Source organism: Littorina saxatilis, linkage group LG5, assembly GCF_037325665.1.
Source record: "Littorina saxatilis isolate snail1 linkage group LG5, US_GU_Lsax_2.0, whole genome shotgun sequence".
Lineage (NCBI taxonomy): Eukaryota > Metazoa > Mollusca > Gastropoda > Littorinimorpha > Littorinidae > Littorina > Littorina saxatilis.
In genome coordinates this window covers 63,851,919-63,877,286 of record NC_090249.1, presented here as the reverse complement: position 1 = coordinate 63,877,286, position 25,368 = coordinate 63,851,919, and the positions used below count along the sequence as shown (strand labels likewise).

General features: G+C 42.9%; 1 protein-coding gene across 2 annotated transcripts in view; it reads left to right on the top strand.

The window, feature by feature from the left end:
- LOC138967690 (ubiquitin carboxyl-terminal hydrolase 24-like) overlaps nucleotides 1–25,368 on the top strand; it is a 315,079-nt gene that overhangs the window by 260,390 nt on the left and 29,321 nt on the right. For both annotated transcript variants that reach the window (XM_070340337.1, XM_070340338.1), the window contains one exon: nucleotides 3,840–3,959. In XM_070340337.1, coding sequence (XP_070196438.1) covers nucleotides 3,840–3,959 — 120 coding nt within the window. The remainder of the gene's footprint in view (nucleotides 1–3,839; nucleotides 3,960–25,368) is intronic.

The window sequence follows — 25,368 nt, the reverse complement described above, 5'->3', positions numbered from 1 at the left end:
CGTGGTTCATCAGACATGTCAAGTCACTGTGAAGGCATTTCAGGAAGCTGTCTCCATGCCCCTTGTGCTGACATGGTTGTTTTCCACTTAGCCTTCACCTTTTCCACTCGCCTGGACCCTCCGGTGTAGATTGGCCACAGCATTCAAACTTCTTTCCAACGCCTGTTTTAGACAGACAAAAAAGTGACCACAATCAGCAGAACTTTCACTGGAGAATGGGCAGAATTCTTTCATACTTTCTTTCTCATAGCTTTATTTTGTTTTTATAATCTCTTCATTACACTAAATAACATCCATCTTAACACTATTGTGACTAGCATTGCCACGGCGTTAACGTCCTGCCTGCCCAAGCTTGCCACCAAGAAACTTCCCAAAAAACAGTAACTGTAAAGAAATCTGTCTAGCAAGCTTGAATTAAGTCCAATCACCACCAAATTTTGTGTACTAATTAAAAAATGGATGCCCAGTTCAGTCGTGCTATTTATAAGTTTGTCACGCGATTTGTTTTAGCAAAGGGGGGGTGAAAGGGGGATAATTTGTGTTTTTTAACGTTTTTTTGTGTGTGTTTTCTTTTCCACTGCTTTTTTAAAAGTTATTTTTTAACAGAAAGTATTATAAATAATTTTATAACCAAACAAGGTGTAAAACCTATGAATTAGCTGAAATATTGATAAAATTCTACCCCCCGCGGGTTAGGGGGAGTCCCATATTGGTTGGGACTAGAAAGAATTTACCCGATGCTACCCAGCATGTCGTAAGAGGCGACTGACGGTTCTGTTTCTTCTCTTCTTTTGTCTTATTTCTGCCTTACCAGTCCTTTCACCTATATTTCCTTCCAAGAAAACTCTCCCTACTATTCCCTGCAGTTTTCCAATTCTTTTCTTGTTGTCTTATTTCTACCTGACTGGATCCATCACCTTTATTTCACTTACCAAAAGTCTTCTTTTCCACATCCTTATTTCTCTGCACCCCGCATGTCGTATGAGGCGACTAACGGATTCTGTTTCTCCTTTTACCCTTGATAAGTGTTTCTTGTATAGAATATAGTCAATGTTTGTAAAGATTTTAGTCAAGCAGTATGTAAGAAATGTTAAGTCCTTTGTACTGGAAACTTGCATTCTCCCAGTAAGGTCATATATTGTACTACGTTGCAAGCCCCTGGAGCAATTTTTTGATTAGTGCTTTTGTGAACAAGAAACAATTAACAAGTGGCTCTATAACATCCCCCCCCCCCCCCCCCCCCCCCCTTTCCCTGTCGCGATATAACCTTCAACGGTTGAAAACGACGTTAAACACCAAATAAAGAAAGAAAGAAAGAACACTTTTTCCCCCCAAGAGAGCATAGCTTAGTTTTAATCATTTTAATGCCACTGTTAGCAAGAGGAGTACTACAGACAGCAATCAAATAGTGGATTTTTTCTGAAGACATTGTTATTTCTGTTTAGGTGTTTCAGTAGTTTTCTATGCGGATAAATCATGCTGCATGATCAAACAATCCAGCTGGGTGTTGTTTTTACCATGTTACTCTGAGAGAAAAAAAACCCACAGAGATTAAGTTGAACTGGCAGTTTGACTGAAGCAGTGGTAATAACACAGAGTTGTGCTCTTCCTACAATCAATTTTTTTATGTGGATGATGATGTCCGTACATGTACTTGGTTGTATTATTTTGCTAGACTATATGTTTCTGTTAGATATATCTGCTCACAGGATTGTTGTTCATAATTTGACATTACATTTACTGCTGATCAAAATGTATTGTTGGAATAGATCTGCTTAATATTCTGACTGCAGTTTTGTAATAAAATTAAAGAACACAGATGTTTTAAGTATCAAAGTGCTTTTCACACACACACACACACACACACACACACACACACACACACACACACACACATACACTAACACACTATGAGTATGTCTGCAAACATGAATTTGTACTTGTATTACTGTATTACAGAACCTGATCTGAAAAAAAGGACAACAGCAAATTATTCATGCAAGCTTGCTGAATTAACGATTTCTTTATCCATTTAATAAAACACTGATTTAAAAGATAACAACTATAACAACGTGTGTAAGTGTGTGTGTTTGTGTGAATGTCTATGTGTGTATGGACGGACACTGATTAAAACTGAGACTCATCGATTATCCAGGTGAGTGTAAAAGAGGGAGAGAGAGGGAACTTTCAGGTGGGTGGTGACACTGAACCCATATCCCTTACAGAACACATTCAGTATACATGTACTCACTTCCTTTCGTCTGCGTTTAGTAAAAGCAGATTGTTCTGATGACATTGGTATCCGGTTTCTGACCTCCTATGAGTGGTCAACAATTGTTGGAACTGGAACTGCGTTAGGCAACAGCTGTTTTTTGTGTGCCAGGTTTTCTTGCCAGCTTAACTGCGTTCGCATTGGAAGAAAGTGTCGCGAAACACAGCACATCGTGTTGACCGTTCCACAATTCGAGACAGTTAATCAGTCTTGCTGCAGAAGTTGTAAGCCCATCGGAAAAAGGTGACAACTGATGCCTGAACCTTTTTTCTATACTTCATAGCTATCAGCAGCCGTGCGCATTCCTTCGGCGTGTTGTTGATGCTCGATGTAGGCAAACGCCCACTTGAGCGTAAGCTGTAACTTTCGGTTTCCGGACACTAGATGACGTCACAGCCGGTTCTCGTCTACTGGCGGCCATTTCGAAGTCTCGTGTAGCAGACGAATTTGGCGGAACGTTTTTAATTAAATCACAATGATAAAGCTACGAATCGGTGAATTTCTTTACATTTTTGGCATCTTTAGGTGCATTTCTCTAACCTTCAGTCATCGGTTAGTGGTTCTAATAACCTTTAAAACAGCATGGTCTGGTCCTTTAAGTGAGTCAAGCTTTCAACACTAGTGACTGGCTTCTAATGTCAAGTGGAAAAGTTTGACAGGGTTGTGTATTTCAGACTCACAAGGCGTAGTGTGTCCATATTGTGTGATGCATTGTGGCCTGGAAGCTAGTTGACAAGACAGGGTTGTGTATTTCAGACTCACAAGGCGTAGTGTGTCCATATTGTGTGATGCATTGTGGCCTGAAAGCTAGTTGACAAGACGTATTGTGTATTTCAGACTCACAAGGCGTAGTGTGTCAACATTGTGTGATGCATTGCGGCCTAAAAGCTAGTTGACATGATGAATTGTGTATTTCAGACTCACAAGGCGTAGTGTGTCAACATTGTGTGATGCATTGCGGCCTGAAACCTAGTTGACATGACGTATTGTGTATTTCAGACTCACAAGGCGTAGTGTGTCAACATTGTGTGATGCATTGTGGCCTGAAAGCTAGTTGACAAGACGTATTGTGTATTTCAGACTCACAAGGCGTAGTGTGTCAACATTGTGTGATGCATTGCGGCCTGAAAGCTAGTTGACAAGACGTATTGTGTATTTCAGACTCACAAGGCGTAGTGTGTCAACATTGTGTGATGCATTGCGGCCTGAAAGCTAGTTGACAAGACGTATTGTGTATTTCAGACTCACAAGGCGTAGTGTGTCCATATTGTGTGACGCATTGCGGCCTGAAAGCTAGTTGACAAGACGTATTGTGTATTTCAGACTCACAAGGCGTAGTGTGTCCATATTGTGTGACGCATTGCGGCCTGAAAGCTAGTTGACAAGACGTATTGTGTATTTCAGACTCACAAGGCGTAGTGTGTCCATATTGTGTGATGCATTGTGGCCTGAAAGCTAGTTGACAAGACAGGGTTGTGTATTTCAGACTCACAAGGTGTAGTGTGTCCATATTGTGTGATGCATTGTGGCCTGAAAGATAGTTGACAAGATGTATTGTGTATTTCAGACTCACAAGGCGTTTGATGCGGTGGTGGAGTCGTTTCTACGCATGCTGGAGAAGGATGTGATTGACTTTGTGCGTCACTGCAGTCAGTACTTCAGGCTGCTGCGATCCTACATACAGCTGGTGGGTACACTCTCTCTCTCGTCACCTAGTTCCTATTTAGCCATGGGTTTCTACAGATGCTTGAAATCATTGAAAGAGCTCCGATTTGGAAGGGTATATTTCAAGTCAGCGAAAGCCTTTGAAAAATTACCAAGGTCGTTTAAAGTCCTCAAAAACCCAAAATGTTTCTGATTGATTACAGAGCAACCACACACAGTCCTCACCTCACCTACGCCTGTGACCCCGTCTGGGGTATAGGCCGCCAAAACCACACACAGTCCTCACCTCACCTACCACACACAGTAGACAATGGCAAAGTTTTATTATTTCAAAACCGCAAGGAAAAAGTTAAACAGCAAGCTACAGTCCCTACAGTGATTGAGATGTGTGTGTGGGTAGAGGAAAGAGTTAACAGTAAGCTACAGTCCCTACAGTGATTGAGATGTGTGTGGGGAGAGGAAAGAGTTAACAGTAAGCTACAGTCCCTACAGTGATTGAGATGTGTGTGGGGAGAGGAAAGAGTTAACAGCAAGCTACAGTCCCTACAGTGATTGAGATGTGTGTGGGGAGAGGAAAGAGTTAACAGTAAGCTACAGTCCCTACAGTGATTGAGATGTGTGTTGGGAGAGGAAAGAGTTAACAGTAAGCTACAGTCCCTACAGTGATTGAGATGTGTGTGGGGAGAGGAAAAAGTTAAACAGTAAGCTACAGTCCCTACAGTGATTGAGATGTGTGTGGGGAGAGGAAAGAGTTAACAGTAAGCTACAGTCCCTACAGTGATTGAGATGTGTGTGTGTGGAGAGGAAAGAGTTAACAGCAAGCTACAGTCCCTACAGTGATTGAGATGTGTGTGTGTGGAGAGGAAAGAGTTAACAGCAAGCTACAGTCCCTACAGTGATTGAGATGTGTGTGTGTGGAGAGGAAAGAGTTAACAGTAAGCTACAGTCCCTACAGTGATTGAGATGTGTTTGGGGAGAGGAAAGAGTTAACAGCAAGCTACAGTCCCTACAGTGATTGAGATGTGTGTGTGGGGAGAGGAAAGAGTTAACAGTAAGCTACAGTCCCTACAGTGATTGAGATGTGTGTGTGGGGAGAGGAAAGAGTTAACAGCAAGCTACAGTCCCTACAGTGATTGAGATGTGTGTGGGGAGAGGAAAGAGTTAACAGCAAGCTACAGTCCCTACAGTGATTGAGATGTGTGTGTGGGAAGAGGAAAGAGTTAACAGCAAGCTACAGTCCCTACAGTGATTGAGATGTGTGTGGGGAGAGGAAAGAGTTAACAGTAAGCTACAGTCCCTACAGTGATTGAGATGTGTGTTGGGAGAGGAAAGAGTTAACAGTAAGCTACAGTCCCTACAGTGATTGAGATGTGTGTTGGGAGAGGAAAGAGTTAACAGTAAGCTACAGTCCCTACAGTGATTGAGATGTGTGTTGGGAGAGGAAAGAGTTAACAGTAAGCTACAGTCCCTACAGTGATTGAGATGTGTGTGTGGAGAGGAAAGAGTTAACAGTAAGCTACAGTCCCTACAGTGATTGAGATGTGTGTGTGGAGAGGAAAGAGTTAACAGTAAGCTACAGTCCCTACAGTGATTGAGATGTGTGTTGGGAGAGGAAAGAGTTAAGAGTAAGCTACAGTCCCTACAGTGATTGAGATGTGTGTGGGGAGAGGAAAGAGTTAACAGTAAGCTACAGTCCCTACAGTGATTGAGATGTGTGTTGGGAGAGGAAAGAGTTAACAGTAAGCTACAGTCCCTACAGTGATTGAGATGTGTGTTGGGAGAGGAAAGAGTTAACAGTAAGCTACAGTCCCTACAGTGATTGAGATGTGTGTGGGGAGAGGAAAGAGTTAACAGTAAGCTACAGTCCCTACAGTGATTGAGATGTGTGTTGGGAGAGGAAAGAGTTAACAATAAGCTACAGTCCCTACAGTGATTGAGATGTGTGTGGGGAGAGGAAAGAGTTAACAGTAAGCTACAGTCCCTACAGTGATTGAGATGTGTGTGGGGAGAGGAAAGAGTTAACAGTAAGCTACAGTCCCTACAGTGATTGAGATGTGTGTGGGGAGAGGAAAAAGTTAAACAGTAAGCTACAGTCCCTACAGTGATTGAGATGTGTGTGGGGAGAGGAAAGAGTTAACAGTAAGCTACAGTCCCTACAGTGATTGAGATGTGTGTGTGGAGAGGAAAGAGTTAACAGTAAGCTACAGTCCCTACAGTGATTGAGATGTGTGTGTGTGGAGAGGAAAGAGTTAACAGCAAGCTACAGTCCCTACAGTGATTGAGATGTGTGTGGGGAGAGGAAAGAGTTAACAGTAAGCTACAGTCCCAACAGTGATTGAGATGTGTGTGGGGAGAGGAAAGAGTTAACAGCAAGCTACAGTCCTTACAGTGATTGAGATGTGTGTGGGGAGAGGAAAGAATTAACAGTAAGCTACAGTCCCTACAGTGATTGAGATGTGTGTGTGTGGAGAGGAAAGAGTTAACAGCAAGCTACAGTCCCTACAGTGATTGAGATGTGTGTGGGGAGAGGAAAGAGTTAACAGTAAGCTACAGTCCCTACAGTGATTGAGATGTGTGTGGGGAGAGGAAAGAGTTAACAGTAAGCTACAGTCCCTACAGTGATTGAGATGTGTGTGTGGAGAGGAAAGAGTTAATAGCAAGCTACAGTCCCTACAGTGATTGAGATGTGTGTGGGGAGAGGAAAGAGTTAACAGTAAGCTACAGTCCCTACAGTGATTGAGATGTGTGTGGGGAGAGGAAAGAGTTAACAGTAAGCTACAGTCCCTACAGTGATTGAGATGTGTGTTGGGAGAGGAAAGAGTTAACAGTAAGCTACAGTCCCTACAGTGATTGAGATGTGTGTGGGGAGAGGAAAGAGTTAACAGTAAGCTACAGTCCCTACAGTGATTGAGATGTGTGTTGGGAGAGGAAAGAGTTAACAGCAAGCTACAGTCCCTACAGTGATTGAGATGTGTGTGTGGAGAGGAAAGAGTTAACAGTAAGCTACAGTCCCTACAGTGATTGAGATGTGTGTTGGGAGAGGAAAGAGTTAACAGTAAGCTACAGTCCCTACAGTGATTGAGATGTGTGTTGGGAGAGGAAAGAGTTAACAGTAAGCTACAGTCCCTACAGTGATTGAGATGTGTGTGGGGAGAGGAAAGAGTTAACAGTAAGCTACAGTCCCTACAGTGATTGAGATGTGTGTGGGGAGAGGAAAGAGTTAACAGTAAGCTACAGTCCCTACAGTGATTGAGATGTGTGTTGGGAGAGGAAAGAGTTAACAGTAAGCTACAGTCCCTACAGTGATTGAGATGTGTGTTGGGAGAGGAAAGAGTTAACAGTAAGCTACAGTCCCTACAGTGATTGAGATGTGTGTGGAGGGAGAGGAAAGAGTTAACAGTAAGCTACAGTCCCTACAGTGATTGAGATGTGTGTGGGGAGAGGAAAGAGTTAACAGTAAGCTACAGTCCCTACAGTGATTGAGATGTGTGTGGGGAGAGGAAAGAGTTAACAGTAAGCTACAGTCCCTACAGTGATTGAGATGTGTGTGGGGAGAGGAAAGAGTTAACAGTAAGCTACAGTCCCTACAGTGATTGAGATGTGTGTGGGGAGAGGAAAGAGTTAACAGTAAGCTACAGTCCCTACAGTGATTGAGATGTGTGTGTGGAGAGGAAAGAGTTAACAGTAAGCTACAGTCCCTACAGTGATTGAGATGTGTGTGTGTGGAGAGGAAAGAGTTAACAGTAAGCTACAGTCCCTACAGTGATTGAGATGTGTGTGGGGAGAGGAAAGAGTTAACAGTAAGCTACAGTCCCTACAGTGATTGAGATGTGTGTGGGGAGAGGAAAGAGTTAACAGTAAGCTACAGTCCCTACAGTGATTGAGATGTGTGTGGGGAGAGGAAAGAGTTAACAGTAAGCTACAGTCCCTACAGTGATTGAGATGTGTGTTGGGAGAGGAAAGAGTTAACAGTAAGCTACAGTCCCTACAGTGATTGAGATGTGTGTGTGGGGAGAGGAAAGAGTTAACAGTAAGCTACAGTCCCTACAGTGATTGAGATGTGTGTTGGGAGAGGAAAGAGTTAACAGTAAGCTACAGTCCCTACAGTGATTGAGATGTGTGTGTGGAGAGGAAAGAGTTAACAGCAAGCTACAGTCCCTACAGTGATTGAGATGTGTGTGGGGAGAGGAAAGAGTTAACAGTAAGCTACAGTCCCTACAGTGATTGAGATGTGTGTGGGGAGAGGAAAGAGTTAACAGCAAGCTACAGTCCCTACAGTGATTGAGATGTGTGTGTGGAGAGGAAAGAGTTAACAGTAAGCTACAGTCCCTACAGTGATTGAGATGTGTGTGTGGGGAGAGGAAAGAGTTAACAGTAAGCTACAGTCCCTACAGTGATTGAGATGTGTGTGGGGAGAGGAAAGAGTTAACAGCAAGCTACAGTCCCTACAGTGATTGAGATGTGTGTGTGGGGAGAGGAAAGAGTTAACAGTAAGCTACAGTCCCTACAGTGATTGAGATGTGTGTGTGGGGAGAGGAAAGAGTTAACAGCAAGCTACAGTCCCTACAGTGATTGAGATGTGTGTGTGGAGAGGAAAGAGTTAACAGCAAGCTACAGTCCCTACAGTGATTGAGATGTGTGTGTGGGGAGAGGAAAGAGTTAACAGCAAGCTACAGTCCCTACAGTGATTGAGATGTGTGTGGGGAGAGGAAAGAGTTAACAGTAAGCTACAGTCCCTACAGTGATTGAGATGTGTGTTGGGAGAGGAAAGAGTTAACAGTAAGCTACAGTCCCTACAGTGATTGAGATGTGTGTTGGGAGAGGAAAGAGTTAACAGTAAGCTACAGTCCCTACAGTGATTGAGATGTGTGTTGGGAGAGGAAAGAGTTAACAGTAAGCTACAGTCCCTACAGTGATTGAGATGTGTGTGGAGAGGAAAGAGTTAACAGTAAGCTACAGTCCCTACAGTGATTGAGATGTGTGTTGGGAGAGGAAAGAGTTAACAGTAAGCTACAGTCCCTACAGTGATTGAGATGTGTGTTGGGAGAGGAAAGAGTTAACAGTAAGCTACAGTCCCTACAGTGATTGAGATGTGTGTGGGGAGAGGAAAGAGTTAACAGTAAGCTACAGTCCCTACAGTGATTGAGATGTGTGTTGGGAGAGGAAAGAGTTAACAGTAAGCTACAGTCCCTACAGTGATTGAGATGTGTGTTGGGAGAGGAAAGAGTTAACAATAAGCTACAGTCCCTACAGTGATTGAGATGTGTGTGGGGAGAGGAAAGAGTTAACAGTAAGCTACAGTCCCTACAGTGATTGAGATGTGTGTTGGGAGAGGAAAGAGTTAACAGTAAGCTACAGTCCCTACAGTGATTGAGATGTGTGTTCGGAGAGGAAAGAGTTAACAGTAAGCTACAGACCCTACAGTGATTGAGATGTGTGTGGGGAGAGGAAAGAGTTAACAGTAAGCTACAGTCCCTACAGTGATTGAGATGTGTGTGGGGAGAGGAAAAAGTTAAACAGTAAGCTACAGTCCCTACAGTGATTGAGATGTGTGTGGGGAGAGGAAAGAGTTAACAGTAAGCTACAGTCCCTACAGTGATTGAGATGTGTGTGTGTGGAGAGGAAAGAGTTAACAGTAAGCTACAGTCCCTACAGTGATTGAGATGTGTGTGTGTGGAGAGGAAAGAGTTAACAGCAAGCTACAGTCCCTACAGTGATTGAGATGTGTGTGGGGAGAGGAAAGAGTTAACAGTAAGCTACAGTCCCAACAGTGATTGAGATGTGTGTGGGGAGAGGAAAGAGTTAACAGCAAGCTACAGTCCTTACAGTGATTGAGATGTGTGTGGGGAGAGGAAAGAATTAACAGTAAGCTACAGTCCCTACAGTGATTGAGATGTGTGTGTGTGGAGAGGAAAGAGTTAACAGCAAGCTACAGTCCCTACAGTGATTGAGATGTGTGTGGGGAGAGGAAAGAGTTAACAGTAAGCTACAGTCCCAACAGTGATTGAGATGTGTGTGGGGAGAGGAAAGAGTTAACAGCAAGCTACAGTCCCTACAGTGATTGAGATGTGTGTGTGGAGAGGAAAAAGGTTTTTTTTTTTTTTTTTTTTTTTTTTTTTTTTTGACCTCAGTTGCATGCAAGGTTGCTTCAACCCATCTTTTTTGTCTCTTTCGTCTTTTTTTTTCTTTCTTTTTTTTTCTTTTTCTTTTTTTTTTTTTTTTTCTTTTTGGGCGGTGAGCATATCCTTCTTCATTGGTCTTTTTTTTTTTTTTTTTTTTCTTCAATGAAATTTTAATTTTGTTTTCTTTTGCATTACAGGTTACATTTCCATTAAATTACTTTTTAATTCAACAGCAATCTAGCTAAGGACAATGGGGATACACCTTTCGTAGCGCAAGTTCTTGTTGAAATACAATTTCCAATTGAATATGCGATTTAGTTTTCTTAACTTTGCTAATGCACATTTTTGCTATCAATAAAACATGGTTAATTAACGCTGATTCCTGACATTTTTCGATTCCGAATAATACATCTGTAATAGACAATAAGAAAGCCCGACCTGTTAGACTGTTCAACATTTTTTCAATATAAGTCCAAAACCTTCTAATTCGGGGACACTCATAGAAAAAGTGTTCCATGACATCCAAAATATGTGGGCACTCGTTACAGTTTTTTGTTTGACTTACTTTCATTTTATGTAATAAAATATTGGTGGGATATAAATTGTGACAAATTTTCCATTGCAACACACGCAGGCGCACTTCTTTTGTCACCTGTCGTGGCAACAACCACGTCTGTTCGACAAAAACAAAATCTAGTTTTCTTTTCCAAAAATCGATTGCATGAGATTTTTCAATGCTATAATTCCGTTTTTTCTTTAAATATAACTTAATTAACTTGGGTTTGCTTTTAAACACATTCAATTCATCATCAGTTATATCTACATTAACTATATGTGCTGGGTTGTCTACAATCCAATCTTTCCATTGTTTTGGAATTGCATTCATCACAGCGTTGTATTCAAAAAAGGTTATTGCAGGGTTTTGCTGCACAGTGATCTGAACATCTTCACATAACAGAAACTGATTTCTTTCAACATTCAACAAATCATTTATAACATTAAAACCTTTCTGGCGCCATTTTACAAAATCCAACACTTTACCTTTAAACTGAATCAGTCTATTATTAAATAACAGTTGATTACCAACATCATTTCTGTCAACTTCCTCTAAACCTACTTTATTTTTATTATCAAGATATGTCAAAAATACCTCTTTCCAAAAATCATTTTGAACTTTTTCGATTCCTTGTAATTCCTTTTGTGTGCAATTAATTTTTGCCAAATGATTAAAATCTGTTAATTGTTGAATGTGCCATTTTGGGATTGCACTCCAATTTTCTCGACCTGCTTCATGCAACCGTCCAATCCAATTTAAATAAAACACTTTCTGTATATCAAACATATTGATCATTTTCAATCCACCATGCTCATATTCAGACTCCATAATTTTCCTTTTTATCTTTTCAAAAGCTTTTTTATTACTATATTGTTTTTGCCATACAAATTTGTATAGTTTCGTGTTTAGCTGTGTGAGAACTTGCTTTGGAAGACCAACAGACTGCATAATATACACAAATGGGGAAGTCATAAACGTTTTAATAACTGTTATTTTTCCCTGTATACTGAGATCTCTTTTACTCCACTGTTTAATCATGGCATCAAGACTCTCCATTTTGAATTTCCAGTTTTCCTCGATGTCTTTTGCCATTTTACAACTACTAAATTTAATCCCTAAAATTTTAATCTCCTTAACAACGTGGAAAGGCAGATTAGGTTCCGTTGGTTCTCTCCCCATTCTTAAAGCTTTCGTTTTATCTAAGTTTAATTGTAGCCCTGAGACTTTGCTAAATTGGTTCAATATGTTCATTGCCATGTTAGCATCATCTCGGTTTTTTAAAAACAGGGTTGTATCATCTGCCATTTGTTTTATCTTTATGACCGTACCATCCTGATTAATCATGTTCGGTGTAATTATTCCAACTATAGGGCTGTTTCTTATCTTAATCGCCAACAGTTCTACCGCCAAGACGAAAGCCAACGGCGAAAACGGGCAACCTTGTCGAATTCCACTAAATACGTTAAAACTCTCCGATAACCAACCTCCATGATTTATACAGCTTGTAGTACCTTTTATCAAAATCTCCACCCACTTTTTAAAACTAGATCCAAATCCAAATCTGTCAAAAACATTAAGAAGTAGTGACTTTGATATACTGTCGAAAGCTTTTTTAAAATCCAGGGCAAGCAGATAACCCGCCTTTCCACTAACATTAAAGTAATTAACCGCATCGTCAATCGTTCTAATCACTGTTGATATATTTCTGTCTTTTAGGTAACCAACCTGATCTACACTGATTAGTTCATTAATTACTAAACCCATTCTTCTTGCCAAAACTTTAGCTAGAATCTTATAATCAGTATTAGTTAAAGTAATTGGTCTCCAATTACTTAATCGTTCTCTATCCAAATCTTTTCCTTTATGCAACAATATTATCACCCCTTGATTTTGCGTATATGATAACTCTTCCCTTTCAAATGATTCATTAAATGAATCAACAAGCAATCTGCTTATCTTGCTCCAAAATACTTTCATGAAATCAATAGAAATTCCATCAACCCCGGGGGCCGAGCCATTTTTCATGCTACACAGAGCGTCGGCTGCTTCTGCGGGATTTACTAACCCCTCACATAAACGTGACTGTTCTTCACTAAGGCGTGGAACAAATTCTTGCGACAAAAATTCCATACTATCTTTTACCGTATTTTCAGAATCAGTTTTCAGACTATACAAAAGTGTATAATATTCTTTTTGTTCTTGTAAAATCAATTTCTGGTCGGTTATTGTATCACCCGCTAAAGTGCTGAGGCGTGACATAATGTTTTTCTTCTTTTGTCTTTTTTCTAAGTTACAAAAAAATTTTGTGTTTTTTTCCCCCTCTTCTATCCACTTCACCCTAGCTCTAACCTGTGCACCCCTTGCTTTTTCTAGTTCTAATAATTCTAACTTTTGTTTCAATTTTAGTAATTCTGTTTGCAACCCATTATTTTCAATCTTATCAATCAATAATCTTTCCAGTTCTCTTAGGCGGGTTTGTAACCTGATTTCTTCATTTTTCCTATTACACGACTGTTTTTTACCAAATTCAATGCAGAAATTTCTTATCTGTACTTTTGCCAATTCCCATCTGTTTATTGCTGAGGCATCATTCTCGGCTTCTTCAACCAAAACATCCAGAAGTGAATTCATTTGTTCCAGAAAATGTTGATTTTTCAAATAACTGTTGTTGAACCGCCAGTAACCTGGACCTCTAATAAAATCCTTGTCATTCATTTCGACAACAACAGCTTTGTGATCTGAACTTGGAACACAAATATGATCTGCTGATACACACGATAACAACACTCCTCTAGATACAAAACAATAATCAAGACGCCTGGCAACAAAGGGGTTAAATCTGTTCCAGGTATAATCTTTTTCATCATCATGAAAGTATCTCCATATGTCAGTTAAGGTATTGGTTAAATCTGTGAAAACTTCAATTTCTCTGTTACTATGAGGCCGGCCAGAAATAATGTCAAGTTCATTGTTGACCACACAGTTAAAATCACCACATAAGATAAACTGGTCGGTTTCAAGTTCATCCACAATATTTCTAATAGAATGGAAAAATGCCATTTTCTCATTTGATTCATTTGGAGCATACACATTTATAATATTAATGCACTGTTTTCTGTATTCTACAGAGATAACAACAACCCGTTCTTGTTTTTTTACTAATTCAATTTTTCCATCAAAATGTTTTGACGTCAAAATGACCTCACCCTTACTGTAACATGTTCCAGCTTGTGCAAATACTTCCCCTCCCCATTGTTTTTCCCACAATATTACATCTTTACAACTTATGTGTGTTTCTTGCAAACAAATAATATCAAACTTTTTTTCTCTCAAAAATTTAAACAACGTTGTTCTTTTCCATTTGTTTCTCAGTCCTCTACAATTCAACGAACATACACGCAGTTTACTCGCCATTAGGGCATGATACGTTGGTAGTGAACGTAGTCATATCAAGTCTACACAGACTAAATACCAAAATCGTGATCAAAGGGCTTGTCCGTAATCCAGTCCAAAATCGAAATCCAAGTCCTGACACTGACAACCCGTCATCCCCACCTCTCTCTTTCATCAGGTACCTCTCCTTCACCTTCTACCCATCCCTCTCCCTCCCCCTGTTCTTCTCCGTTGTCACTGTCTGTTTTATCACGCCTTGGAAACTTGTCCACGGGTGAGCGGTCCTTCTCTCCAGAAAGGCGACGCTTAGGTGTTGTTGATCGCTGTCTCCCGTGCTCCACGCGTGGCATACTCATGGATAGGGTGAGCTGTCTTCTGTCGACTGGTGTTTTCTGCTCTTTTCTCCCTCTTGACAACACCTGTTTACCTCCACCTCCCTTCCCCTTTGTTTTGTCTGTACCATGTTCGTCTTTGTCAGTTTTGCTAACGCTTGGCACGTGCAGCGCGCTGTCATGTGTGGCTGCACTAGTGTCAATGGAAGACTGAGCCTCCACTACCGTCAGTGCGTTCGTCTGTGCGTTCGTCTGTTTGTCTGTGTCTTGTCCTGTCATGTTCTGCACTGTGTTGTTTCCGGAGAAAGCACAGACACTGTCCCCACGCTTATGCCCCGCCAACTTGCAAGCAAGGCACACCACATCATTTTCACACACAGAGACATGGTGGTTGGTTTGCAGGCATTTTGAACATACAATATCTTTTCTCACTGTCTTCTGTTCCCTATGGTAGATCTTTGCCTGAAACCCGGCAACAGCGAGTGTTTTCTCAAGGGGTGTTTTGGGGACGGTTATGAAAACGAACCTCCTCCCTGTCTGAAACCTTGTTAGCTTGTTGTCTTTGTCTCTATAACACTCAAGTTTAATGGCCGATCTTAGCTCACAGCCTGTCTTCACGATAGAGTGTTCAATTTCACTGTTTGCCACTGAAATGGGAATATCTGATACCCACAGTTTTGTTGACGGCTCTTCGGTTCCAGAATCATCACGCAGAATGAAGGGGTTAGTGTGAGACACTTGCAATGTACAGTTGCGAACATTCATACCTTTGATGAGCAACTCATTTCTGGCTGCTTGCGTAGTCGGGTATATCCGCCATAAGCCACGGATGTCCTGAGCGCCTGTAATGGAGCCCCGACCAGCGGTCCTCTCTGCTGCCACACACAATTCCAAACCTGTTACCACGTCCTCCTCACTGCGAACTACATCTCTCTTTCTTAGAAAGACCGGCAGTACCGCTTCCATTTTCCGTAACGGGAGAGCGCACAAAAACGAAAACACCGGTCTCTGATTCAGCGTGTTGCGGAGCGAGCAAAAAACCGTGACCTCTCGCAGCGGCTGTCGCTAGCCGAATCTCGGAGAGGAAAGAGTTAACAGTAAGCTACAGTTCCTACAGTGATTGAGATGTGTGTGTGGGGAGAGGAAAGAGTTAACAGTAAGCTACAGTCCCTACAGTGATTGAGATGTGTTTGGGGAGAGGAAAGAGTTAACAGCAAGCTACAGTCCCTACAGTGATTGAGATGTGTGTGGAGGGAGAGGAAAGAGTTAACAGTAAGCTACAGTCCCTACAGTGATTGAGATGTGTGTGTGGGGAGAGGAAAGAGTTAACAGCAAGCTACAGTCCCTACAGTGATTGAGATGTGTGTTGGGAGAGGAAAGAGTTAACAGCAAGCTACAGTCCCTACAGTGATTGATATGTGTGTGTGGGAAGAGGAAAGAGTTAACAGCAAGCTACAGTCCCTACAGTGATTGAGATGTGTGTGGGGAGAGGAAAGAGTTAACAGTAAGCTACAGTCCCTACAGTGATTGAGATGTGTGTGGGGAGAGGAAAGAGTTAACAGTAAGCTACAGTCCCTACAGTGATAGAGATGTGTGTGGAGAGGAAAGAGTTAACAGTAAGCTACAGTCCCTACAGTGATTGAGATGTGTGTGGGGAGAGGAAAGAGTTAACAGTAAGCTACAGTCCCTACAGTGATTGAGATGTGTGTGGGGAGAGGAAAGAGTTAACAGTAAGCTACAGTCCCTACAGTGATTGAGATGTGTGTGGGGAGAGGAAAGAGTTAACAGTAAGCTACAGTCCCTACAGTGATTGAGATGTGTGTGGGGAGAGGAAAGAGTTAACAGTAAGCTACAGTCCCTAGAGTGATTGAGATGTGTGTGTGGGTAGAGGAAAGAGTTAACAGTAAGCTACAGTCCCTACAGTGATTGAGATGTGTGTGTGGAGAGGAAAGAGTTAACAGCAAGCTACAGTCCCTACAGTGATTGAGATGTGTGTGGGGAGAGAGGAAAGAGTTAACAGTAAGCTACAGTCCCTACAGTGATTGAGATGTGTGTGTGGGGAGAGGAAAGAGTTAACAGCAAGCTACAGTCCCTACAGTGATTGAGATGTGTGTGGGGAGAGGAAAGAGTTAACAGTAAGCTACAGTCCCTACAGTGATTGAGATGTGTGTGTGGGAAGAGGAAAGAGTTAACAGCAAGCTACAGTCCCTACAGTGATTGAGATGTGTGTGGGGAGAGGAAAGAGTTAACAGTAAGCTACAGTCCCTACAGTGATTGAGATGTGTGTGGGGAGAGGAAAGAGTTAACAGCAAGCTACAGTCCCTACAGTGATTGAGATGTGTGTTGGGAGAGGAAAGAGTTAACAGTAAGCTACAGTCCCTACAGTGATTGCGATGTGTGTGTGGAGAGAGGAAAGAGTTAACAGTAAGCTACAGTCCCTACAGTGATTGAGATGTGTGTGTGGAGAGAGGAAAGAGTTAACAGCAAGCTACAGTCCCTACAGTGATTGCGATGTGTGTGTGGAGAGAGGAAAGAGTTAACAGCAAGCTACAGTCCCTACAGTGATTGCGATGTGTGTGTGGAGAGAGGAAAGAGTTAACAGCAAGCTACAGTCCCTACAGTGATTGAGATGTGTGAGTGGGGAGAGGAAAGAGTTAACAGCAAGCTACAGTCCCTACAGTGATTGAGATGTGTGTGGGGAGAGGAAAGAGTTAACAGTAAGCTACAGTCCCTACAGTGATTGAGATGTGTGTGGGGAGAGGAAAGAGTTAACAGTAAGCTACAGTCCCTACAGTGATTGAGATGTGTGTGTGGGGAGAGGAAAGAGTTAACAGTAAGCTACAGTCCCTACAGTGATTGAGATGTGTGTGGGGAGAGGAAAGAGTTAACAGCAAGCTACAGTCCCTACAGTGATTGCGATGTGTGTGGGGAGAGGACAGAGTTAACAGTAAGCTACAGTCCCTACAGTGATTGAGATGTGTGTTGGGAGAGGAAAGAGTTAACAGTAAGCTACAGTCCCTACAGTGATTGAGATGTGTGTGGGGAGAGGGCTCCCATGGGGTCGCCTTCACGCGGCGGGAGCGTTTAAACAGAGCTACCCCACCCCTTTACTTCTCTTCTTTTGTCTTATTTCTGCCTTACCAGTCCTTTCACCTATATTTCCTTCCAAGAAAACTCTCCCTACTATTCCCTGCAGTTTTCCAATTCTTTTCTTGTTGTCTTATTTCTACCTGACTGGATCCATCACCTTTATTTCACTTACCAAAAGTCTTCTTTTCCACATCCTTATTTCTCTGCACCCCGCATGTCGTAAGAGGCGACTAACGGATTCTGTTTCTCCTTTTACCCTTGTTTAGTGGTTCTTGTATAGAATATAGTCAATGTTTGTAAAGATTTTAGTCAAGCAGTATGTAAGAAATGTTTAGTCCTTTGTACTGGAAACTTGCATTCTCCCAGTAAGGTCATATATTGTACTACGTTGCAAGCCCCTGGAGCAATTTTTTGATTAGTGCTTTTGTGAACAAGAAACACTTAACAAGTGGCTCTATCCCATCTCCCCCTTTCCCCTATCCCATCTCCCCCCTTTCCCTCGTCGCGATATAACCTTCGTGGTTGAAAACGACGTTAAACACCAAATAAAGTAAAAGTAAAGTAAAGTGGGGAGAGGAAAGAGTTAACAGTAAGCTACAGTCCCTACAGTGATTGAGATGTGTGTGTGGGGAGAGGAAAGAGTTAACAGTAAGCTACAGTCCCTACAGTGATTGAGATGTGTGTGGGGAGAGGAAAGAGTTAACAGTAAGCTACAGTCCCTACAGTGATTGAGATGTGTGTTGGGAGAGGAAAGAGTTAACAGCAAGCTACAGTCCCTACAGTGATTGAGGTGTGTGTTGGGAGAGGAAAGAGTTAACAGTAAGCTACAGTCCCTACAGTGATTGAGATGTGTGTGTGGAGAGAGGAAAGAGTTAACAGCAAGCTACAGTCCCTACAGTGATTGAGATGTGTGTGGGGAGAGGAAAGAGTTAACAGTAAGCTACAGTCCCTACAGTGATTGAGATGTGTGTGTGGAGAGAGGAAAGAGTTAACAGTAAGCTACAGTCCCTACAGTGATTGAGATGTGTGTGTGGAGAGAGGAAAGAGTTAACAGTAAGCTACAGTCCCTACAGTGATTGAGATGTGTGTGGGGAGAGGAAAGAGTTAACAGTAAGCTACAGTCCCTACAGTGATTGAGATGTGTGTGGAGAGGAAAGAGTTAACAGTAAGCCACAGTCTCTACAGTGATTGAGATGTGTGTGGGGAGAGGAAAGAGTTAACAGTAAGCTACAGTCCCTACAGTGATTGAGATGTGTGTTGGGAGAGGAAAGAGTTAACAGTAAGCTACAGTCCCTACAGTGATTGAGATGTGTGTGGGGAGAGGAAAGAGTTAACAGTAAGCTACAGTCCCTACAGTGATTGAGATGTGTGTGGGGAGAGGAAAGAGTTAACAGCAAGCTACAGTCCCTAGAGTGATTGAGATGTGTGTGTGGAGAGAGGAAAGAGTTAACAGTAAGCTACAGTCCCTACAGTGATTGAGATGTGTGTGTGGGGAGAGGAAAGAGTTAACAGCAAGCTACTGTACCAACAGTGATTGAGATGTGTGTGGGGAGAGGAAAGAGTTAACAGCAAGCTACAGTCCTTACAGTGATTGAGATGTGTGTGGGGAGAGGAAAGAGTTAACAGCAAGCTACAGTCCCTACAGTGATTGAGATGTGTGTGGGGAGAGGAAAGAGTTAACAGTAAGCTACAGTCCCTACAGGGATTGAGATGTGTGTGGGGAGAGGAAAGAGTTAACAGTAAGCTACAGTCCCTACAGTGATTGAGATGTGTGTGTGGGGAGAGGAAAGAGTTAACAGTAAGCTACAGTCCCTACAGTGATTGAGATGTGTGTGTGGGTAGAGGAAAGAGTTAACAGCAAGCTACAGTCCCTACAGTGATTGAGATGTGTGTGGGGAGAGGAAAGAGTTAACAGCAAGCTACAGTCCCTACAGTGATTGAGATGTGTGTGGGGGGAGAGGAAAGAGTTAACAGTAAGCTACAGTCCCTACAGTGATTGAGATGTGTGTGTGAGGAGAGGAAAGAGTTAACAGTAAGCTACAGTCCCTACAGTGTGTCACGTTTCAATATATCACTTAAGGTGATTATGAACCGGTTAATTACTACTAATTAACTAACCACACCACGATCCACTCTCGCAGTCATACAATTAAATAGAGTCAACAAAAGTATAAGTTTCAGACGCCTGTTTATGTATAAACTCGCCACCTCCCTCGAGCCTTCACTCAAAATATGTTCCTTTTACGTTCTCAACACGTAAAAAAACCCGTGATCACTGACAAAATGCCAGTAGTATATAGAAAATTATAGTAACACGCTGATCCCGTGTAAATACAGTCAAATGAGAATGTTCTGTTCAAAAAGCTCTAGTTCATGCAGGGGTCACTCACCCCACGTTGTCACTACTCCAATGAAATCACAGATAAGAAAAGACAACGGTGGTCAACGGGGTGCGTAAGACACGGTGCACTTAGCTTTCTTTCTGTATGCTGGTTAGCCGGTATGCTGGTTAGCCGAGTTGCTGGTTAGCCGGTTCGCTGGTTAGCCGGTCTGCTGGTTAGCCGGTTTGCTGGTTAGCCGGTTAGCGTAGCTTCCTCAGGTCCCAGCTCCAACGTCTGCAGCTAGCAGTGTCCCGCCAAAGGCAGCCGTGCAGCAGTTACAGGAAAACGAAACGAAGGCTGCAAACAGAAAGCATCGGTGCACTAAACATGTCAGCTACCCCTCACCCACCACCTTTAAACATGTCATCTTTAAATATCTCATCGAGCACGTGGGCCTGCACAAAACGGACTTTTTACAACAACAAAACAGTCATTTTCCGTCCTTCTCTCCCTATCTGCAAAAACCATATACAGATTAGTATTTTAGCGTCACAGAGAGTAAATTATGCGCTAACCTGGAAAGAACAACAGAGAGTATTTCATTCCACAACACAGACTCATCAACAGCGTTAAATAATGATTTATTACCTCAAAAGCCTATGATTGTACTCTCATGGAAGCAAAATCCGCTTCCTCCCTGGAACAGCCTCTGTTCGTCAACAGTGACCGAAAACCTCCAGAACCCCTTGTCGAATCCTTATGCGAAAGCCATCGCCGACGAAGGAATGTTGACGACTTGTCCTCAGCAAAATATGTGGCAGTGAGAAGGAATAACTAGTGGAAGCTCCCCTAGAGTGCCGAATACAATATTCGGTGAAAAACCATCATACTCTAGAAACTGTGTATTAGATCCTTCCCCTTCTGCCGCTGGGTGTCAAGTGCGCCGTCCTTGTGTCTCTCTCAGACAACCTAGCCAATAACACGTGACTGACCTTGTCACAAAACCAGTCCAGCTATACACAATTCTGCCTCCCAAGCAGAAAAAAGACACGAGAAACTCAATCCGTGAAAATCCCGTGCGCGCTGTCAGCGAAAAACCGTCAGCCCTATGACAGCAAAAAAAAACCACTGTGAAACTCGTGCGCTACAAAACATCCGTGCTCGTTGAGCACTGTCAGCAAACTCTGCTGTAGCCCAATATCACGTACAGGCGCTTTCTATCATAATCGACCAAGAACAGGCACTCCATCGAGTGACACTTTCTTGGTCTCTGTCACCCGATCGTGACACAGTGATTGAGATGTGTGTGCGGGGAGAGGAAAGAGTTAACAGCAAGCTACAGTCCCTACAGTGATTGAGATGTGTGTGTGTGGGGAGAGGAAAGAGTTAACAGTAAGTTACAGTCCCTACAGTGATTGAGATGTGTGTGGAGAGGAAAGAGTTAACAGCAAGCTACAGTCCCTACAGTGATTGAGATGTGTGTGGGGAGAGGAAAGAGTTAACAGCAAGCTACAGTCCCTACAGTGATTGAGATGTGTGTGGGGAGAGGAAAGAGTTAACAGTAAGCTACAGTCCCTACAGTGATTGAGATGTGTGTGGGGAGAGGAAAGAGTTAACAGTAAGCTACAGTCCCTAGAGTGATTGAGATGTGTGTGTGGGTAGAGGAAAGAGTTAACAGTAAGCTACAGTCCCTACAGTGATTGAGATGTGTGTGGGGAGAGGAAAGAGTTAACAGTAAGCTACAGTCCCTACAGTGATTGAGATGTGTGTGTGGAGAGGAAAGAGTTAACAGTAAGCTACAGTCCCTACAGTGATTGAGATGTGTTTGGGGAGAGGAAAGAGTTAACAGTAAGCTACAGTGCCTACAGTGATTGAGATGTGTGTTGGGAGAGGAAAGAGTTAACAGCAAGCTACAGTCCCTACAGTGATTGAGATGTGTGTGTGGAGAGGAAAGAGTTAACAGCAAGCTACAGTCCCTACAGTGATTGAGATGTGTGTGGTGAGAGGAAAGAGTTAACAGTAAGCTACAGTCCCTACAGTGATTGAGATGTGTGTGTGGGGAGAGGAAAGCGTTAACAGTAAGCTACAGTCCCTACAGTGATTGAGATGTGTGTGGGGAGAGGAAAGAGTTAACAGTAAGCTACAGTCCCTACAGTGATTGAGATGTGTGTGTGGAGAGGAAAGAGTTAACAGTAAGCTACAGTCCCTACAGTGATTGAGATGTGTTTGGGGAGAGGAAAGAGTTAACAGTAAGCTACAGTGCCTACAGTGATTGAGATGTGTGTTGGGAGAGGAAAGAGTTAACAGCAAGCTACAGTCCCTACAGTGATTGAGATGTGTGTGTGGAGAGGAAAGAGTTAACAGCAAGCTACAGTTCCTACAGTGATTGAGATGTGTGTGGTGAGAGGAAAGAGTTAACAGTAAGCTACAGTCCCTACAGTGATTGAGATGTGTGTGTGGGGAGAGGAAAGAGTTAACAGCAAGCTACAGTCCCTACAGTGATTGAGATGCGTGTGCGGGGAGAGGAAAGAGTTAACAGCAAGCTACAGTCCCTACAGTGATTGAGATGTGTGTGGGGAGAGGAAAGAGTTAACAGTAAGCTACAGTCCCTACAGTGATTGAGATGTGTGTGTGGGGAGAGGAAAGAGTTAACAGTAAGCTACAGTCCCTACAGTGATTGAGATGTGTGTGGGGAGAGGAAAGAGTTAACAGTAAGCTACAGTCCCTACAGTGATTGAGATGTGTGTGTGGGGAGAGGAAAGAGTTAACAGTAAGCTACAGTCCCTACAGTGATTGAGATGTGTGTTGGGAGAGGAAAGAGTTAACAGTAAGCTACAGTCCCTACAGTGATTGAGATGTGTGTGGGGAGAGGAAAGAGTTAACAGTAAGCTACAGTCCCTACAGTGATTGAGATGTGTGTGGGGAGAGGAAAGAGTTAACAGTAAGCTACAGTCCCTACAGTGATTGAGATGTGTGTTGGGAGAGGAAAGAGTTAACAGCAAGCTACAGTCCCTACAGTGATTGAGATGTGTGTGTGGGGAGAGGAAAGAGTTAACAGTATGCTACAGTCTCTACAGTGATTGAGATGTGTGTGTGGGGAGAGGAAAGAGTTAACAGTAAGCTACAGTCCCTACAGTGATTGAGATGTGTGTTGGGAGAGGAAAGAGTTAACAGTAAGCTACAGTCCCTACAGTGATTGAGATGTGTGTGTGAGGAGAGGAAAGAGTTAACAGTAAGCTACAGTCTCTACAGTGATTGAGATGTGTGTGTGGGGAGAGGAGTTAACAGTAAGCTACAGTCCCTACAGTGATTGAGATGTGTGTGTGGAGAGGAAAGAGTTAACAGCAAGCTACAGTCCCTACAGTGATTGAGATGTGTGTGTGGGGAGAGGAAAGAGTTAACAGTAAGCTACAGTCCCTACAGTGATTGAGATGTGTGTGTGGGGAGAGGAAAGAGTTAACAGTAAGCTACAGTCCCTACAGTGATTGAGATGTGTGTGTGGGGAGAGGAAAGAGTTAACAGTAAGCTACAGTCCCTACAATGATTGAGATATGTGTGGGGAGAGGAAAGAGTTAACAGTAAGCTACAGTCCCAGTACAGTGATTGAGATGTGTGTGTGGAGAGGAAAGAGTTAACAGTAAGCTACAGTCCCTACAGTGATTGAGATGTGTGTGGGGAGAGGAAAGAGTTAACAGTAAGCTACAGTCCCTACAGTGATTGAGATGTGTGTGGAGAGGAAAGAGTTAACAGTAAGCTACAGTCCCTACAGTGATTGAGATGTGTGTGGGGAGAGGAAAGAGTTAACAGTAAGCTACAGTCCCTACAGTGATTGAGATGTGTGTTGGGAGAGGAAAGAGTTAACAGTAAGCTACAGTCCCTACAGTGATTGAGATGTGTGTGGGGAGAGGAAAGAGTTAACAGCAAGCTACAGTCCCTACAGTGATTGAGATGTGTGTGGGGAGAGGAAAGAGTTAACAGTAAGCTACAGTTCCTAGAGTGATTGAGATGTGTGTGTGGAGAGAGGAAAGAGTTAACAGTAAGCTACAGTCCCTACAGTGATTGAGATGTGTGTGTGGGGAGAGGAAAGAGTTAACAGTAAGCTACAGTCCCAACAGTGATTGAGATGTGTGTGGGGAGAGGAAAGAGTTAACAGCAAGCTACAGTCCTTACAGTGATTGAGATGTGTGTGGGGAGAGGAAAGAGTTAACAGCAAGCTACAGTCCCTACAGTGATTGAGATGTGTGTGGGGAGAGGAAAGAGTTAACAGTAAGCTACAGTCCCTACAGTGATTGAGATGTGTGTGTGGAGAGGAAAGAGTTAACAGTAAGCTACAGTTCCTACAGTGATTGAGATGTGTGTGTGGGGAGAGGAAAGAGTTAACAGTAAGCTACAGTCCCTACAGTGATTGAGATGTGTGTGTGGGGAGAGGAAAGAGTTAACAGTAAGCTACAGTCCCTACAGTGATTGAGATGTGTGTGGGGAGAGGAAAGAGTTAACAGCAAGCTACAGTCCCTACAGTGATTGAGATGTGTGTGTGGGGAGAGGAAAGAGTTAACAGTAAGCTACAGTCCCTACAGTGATTGAGATGTGTGTGTGGGGAGAGGAAAGAGTTAACAGTAAGCTACAGTCCCTACAGTGATTGAGATGTGTGTGTGGGGAGAGGAAAGAGTTAACAGCAAGCTACAGTCCCTACAGTGATTGAGATGTGTGTGTGGGGAGAGGAAAGAGTTAACAGTAAGCTACAGTCCCTACAGTGATTGAGATGTGTGTGGAGAGGAAAGAGTTAACAGTAAGCTACAGTCCCTACAGTGATTGAGATGTGTGTGGAGAGGAAAGAGTTAACAGTAAGCTACAGTCCCTACAGTGATTGAGATGTGTGTGGGGAGAGGAAAGAGTTAACAGTAAGCTACAGTCCCTACAGTGATTGAGATGTGTGTGGAGAGGAAAGAGTTAACAGTAAGCTACAGTCCCTACAGTGATTGAGATGTGTGTGTGGGGAGAGGAAAGAGTTAACAGTAAGCTACAGTCCCTACAGTGATTGAGATGTGTGTGGGGAGAGGAAAGAGTTAACAGTAAGCTACAGTCCCTACAGTGATTGAGATGTGTGTGTGGAGAGGAAAGAGTTAACAGTAAGCTACAGTCCCTACAGTGATTGAGATGTGTGTGTGGGGAGAGGAAAGAGTTAACAGTAAGCTACAGTCCCTACAGTGATTGAGATGTGTGTGTGGGGAGAGGAAAGAGTTAACAGTAAGCTACAGTCCCTACAGTGATTGAGATGTGTGTGTGGAGAGGAAAGAGTTAACAGCAAGCTACAGTCCCTACAGTGATTGAGATGTGTGTGGGGAGAGGAAAGAGTTAACAGTAAGCTACAGTCCCTACAGTGATTGAGATGTGTGTGTGGGGAGAGGAAAGAGTTAACAGTAAGCTACAGTCCCTACAGTGATTGAGATGTGTGTGGGGAGAGGAAAGAGTTAACAGTAAGCTACAGTCCCTACAGTGATTGAGATGTGTGTGTGGAGAGGAAAGAGTTAACAGTAAGCTACAGTCCCTACAGTGATTGAGATGTGTTTGGGGAGAGGAAAGAGTTAACAGTAAGCTACAGTCCCTACAGTGATTG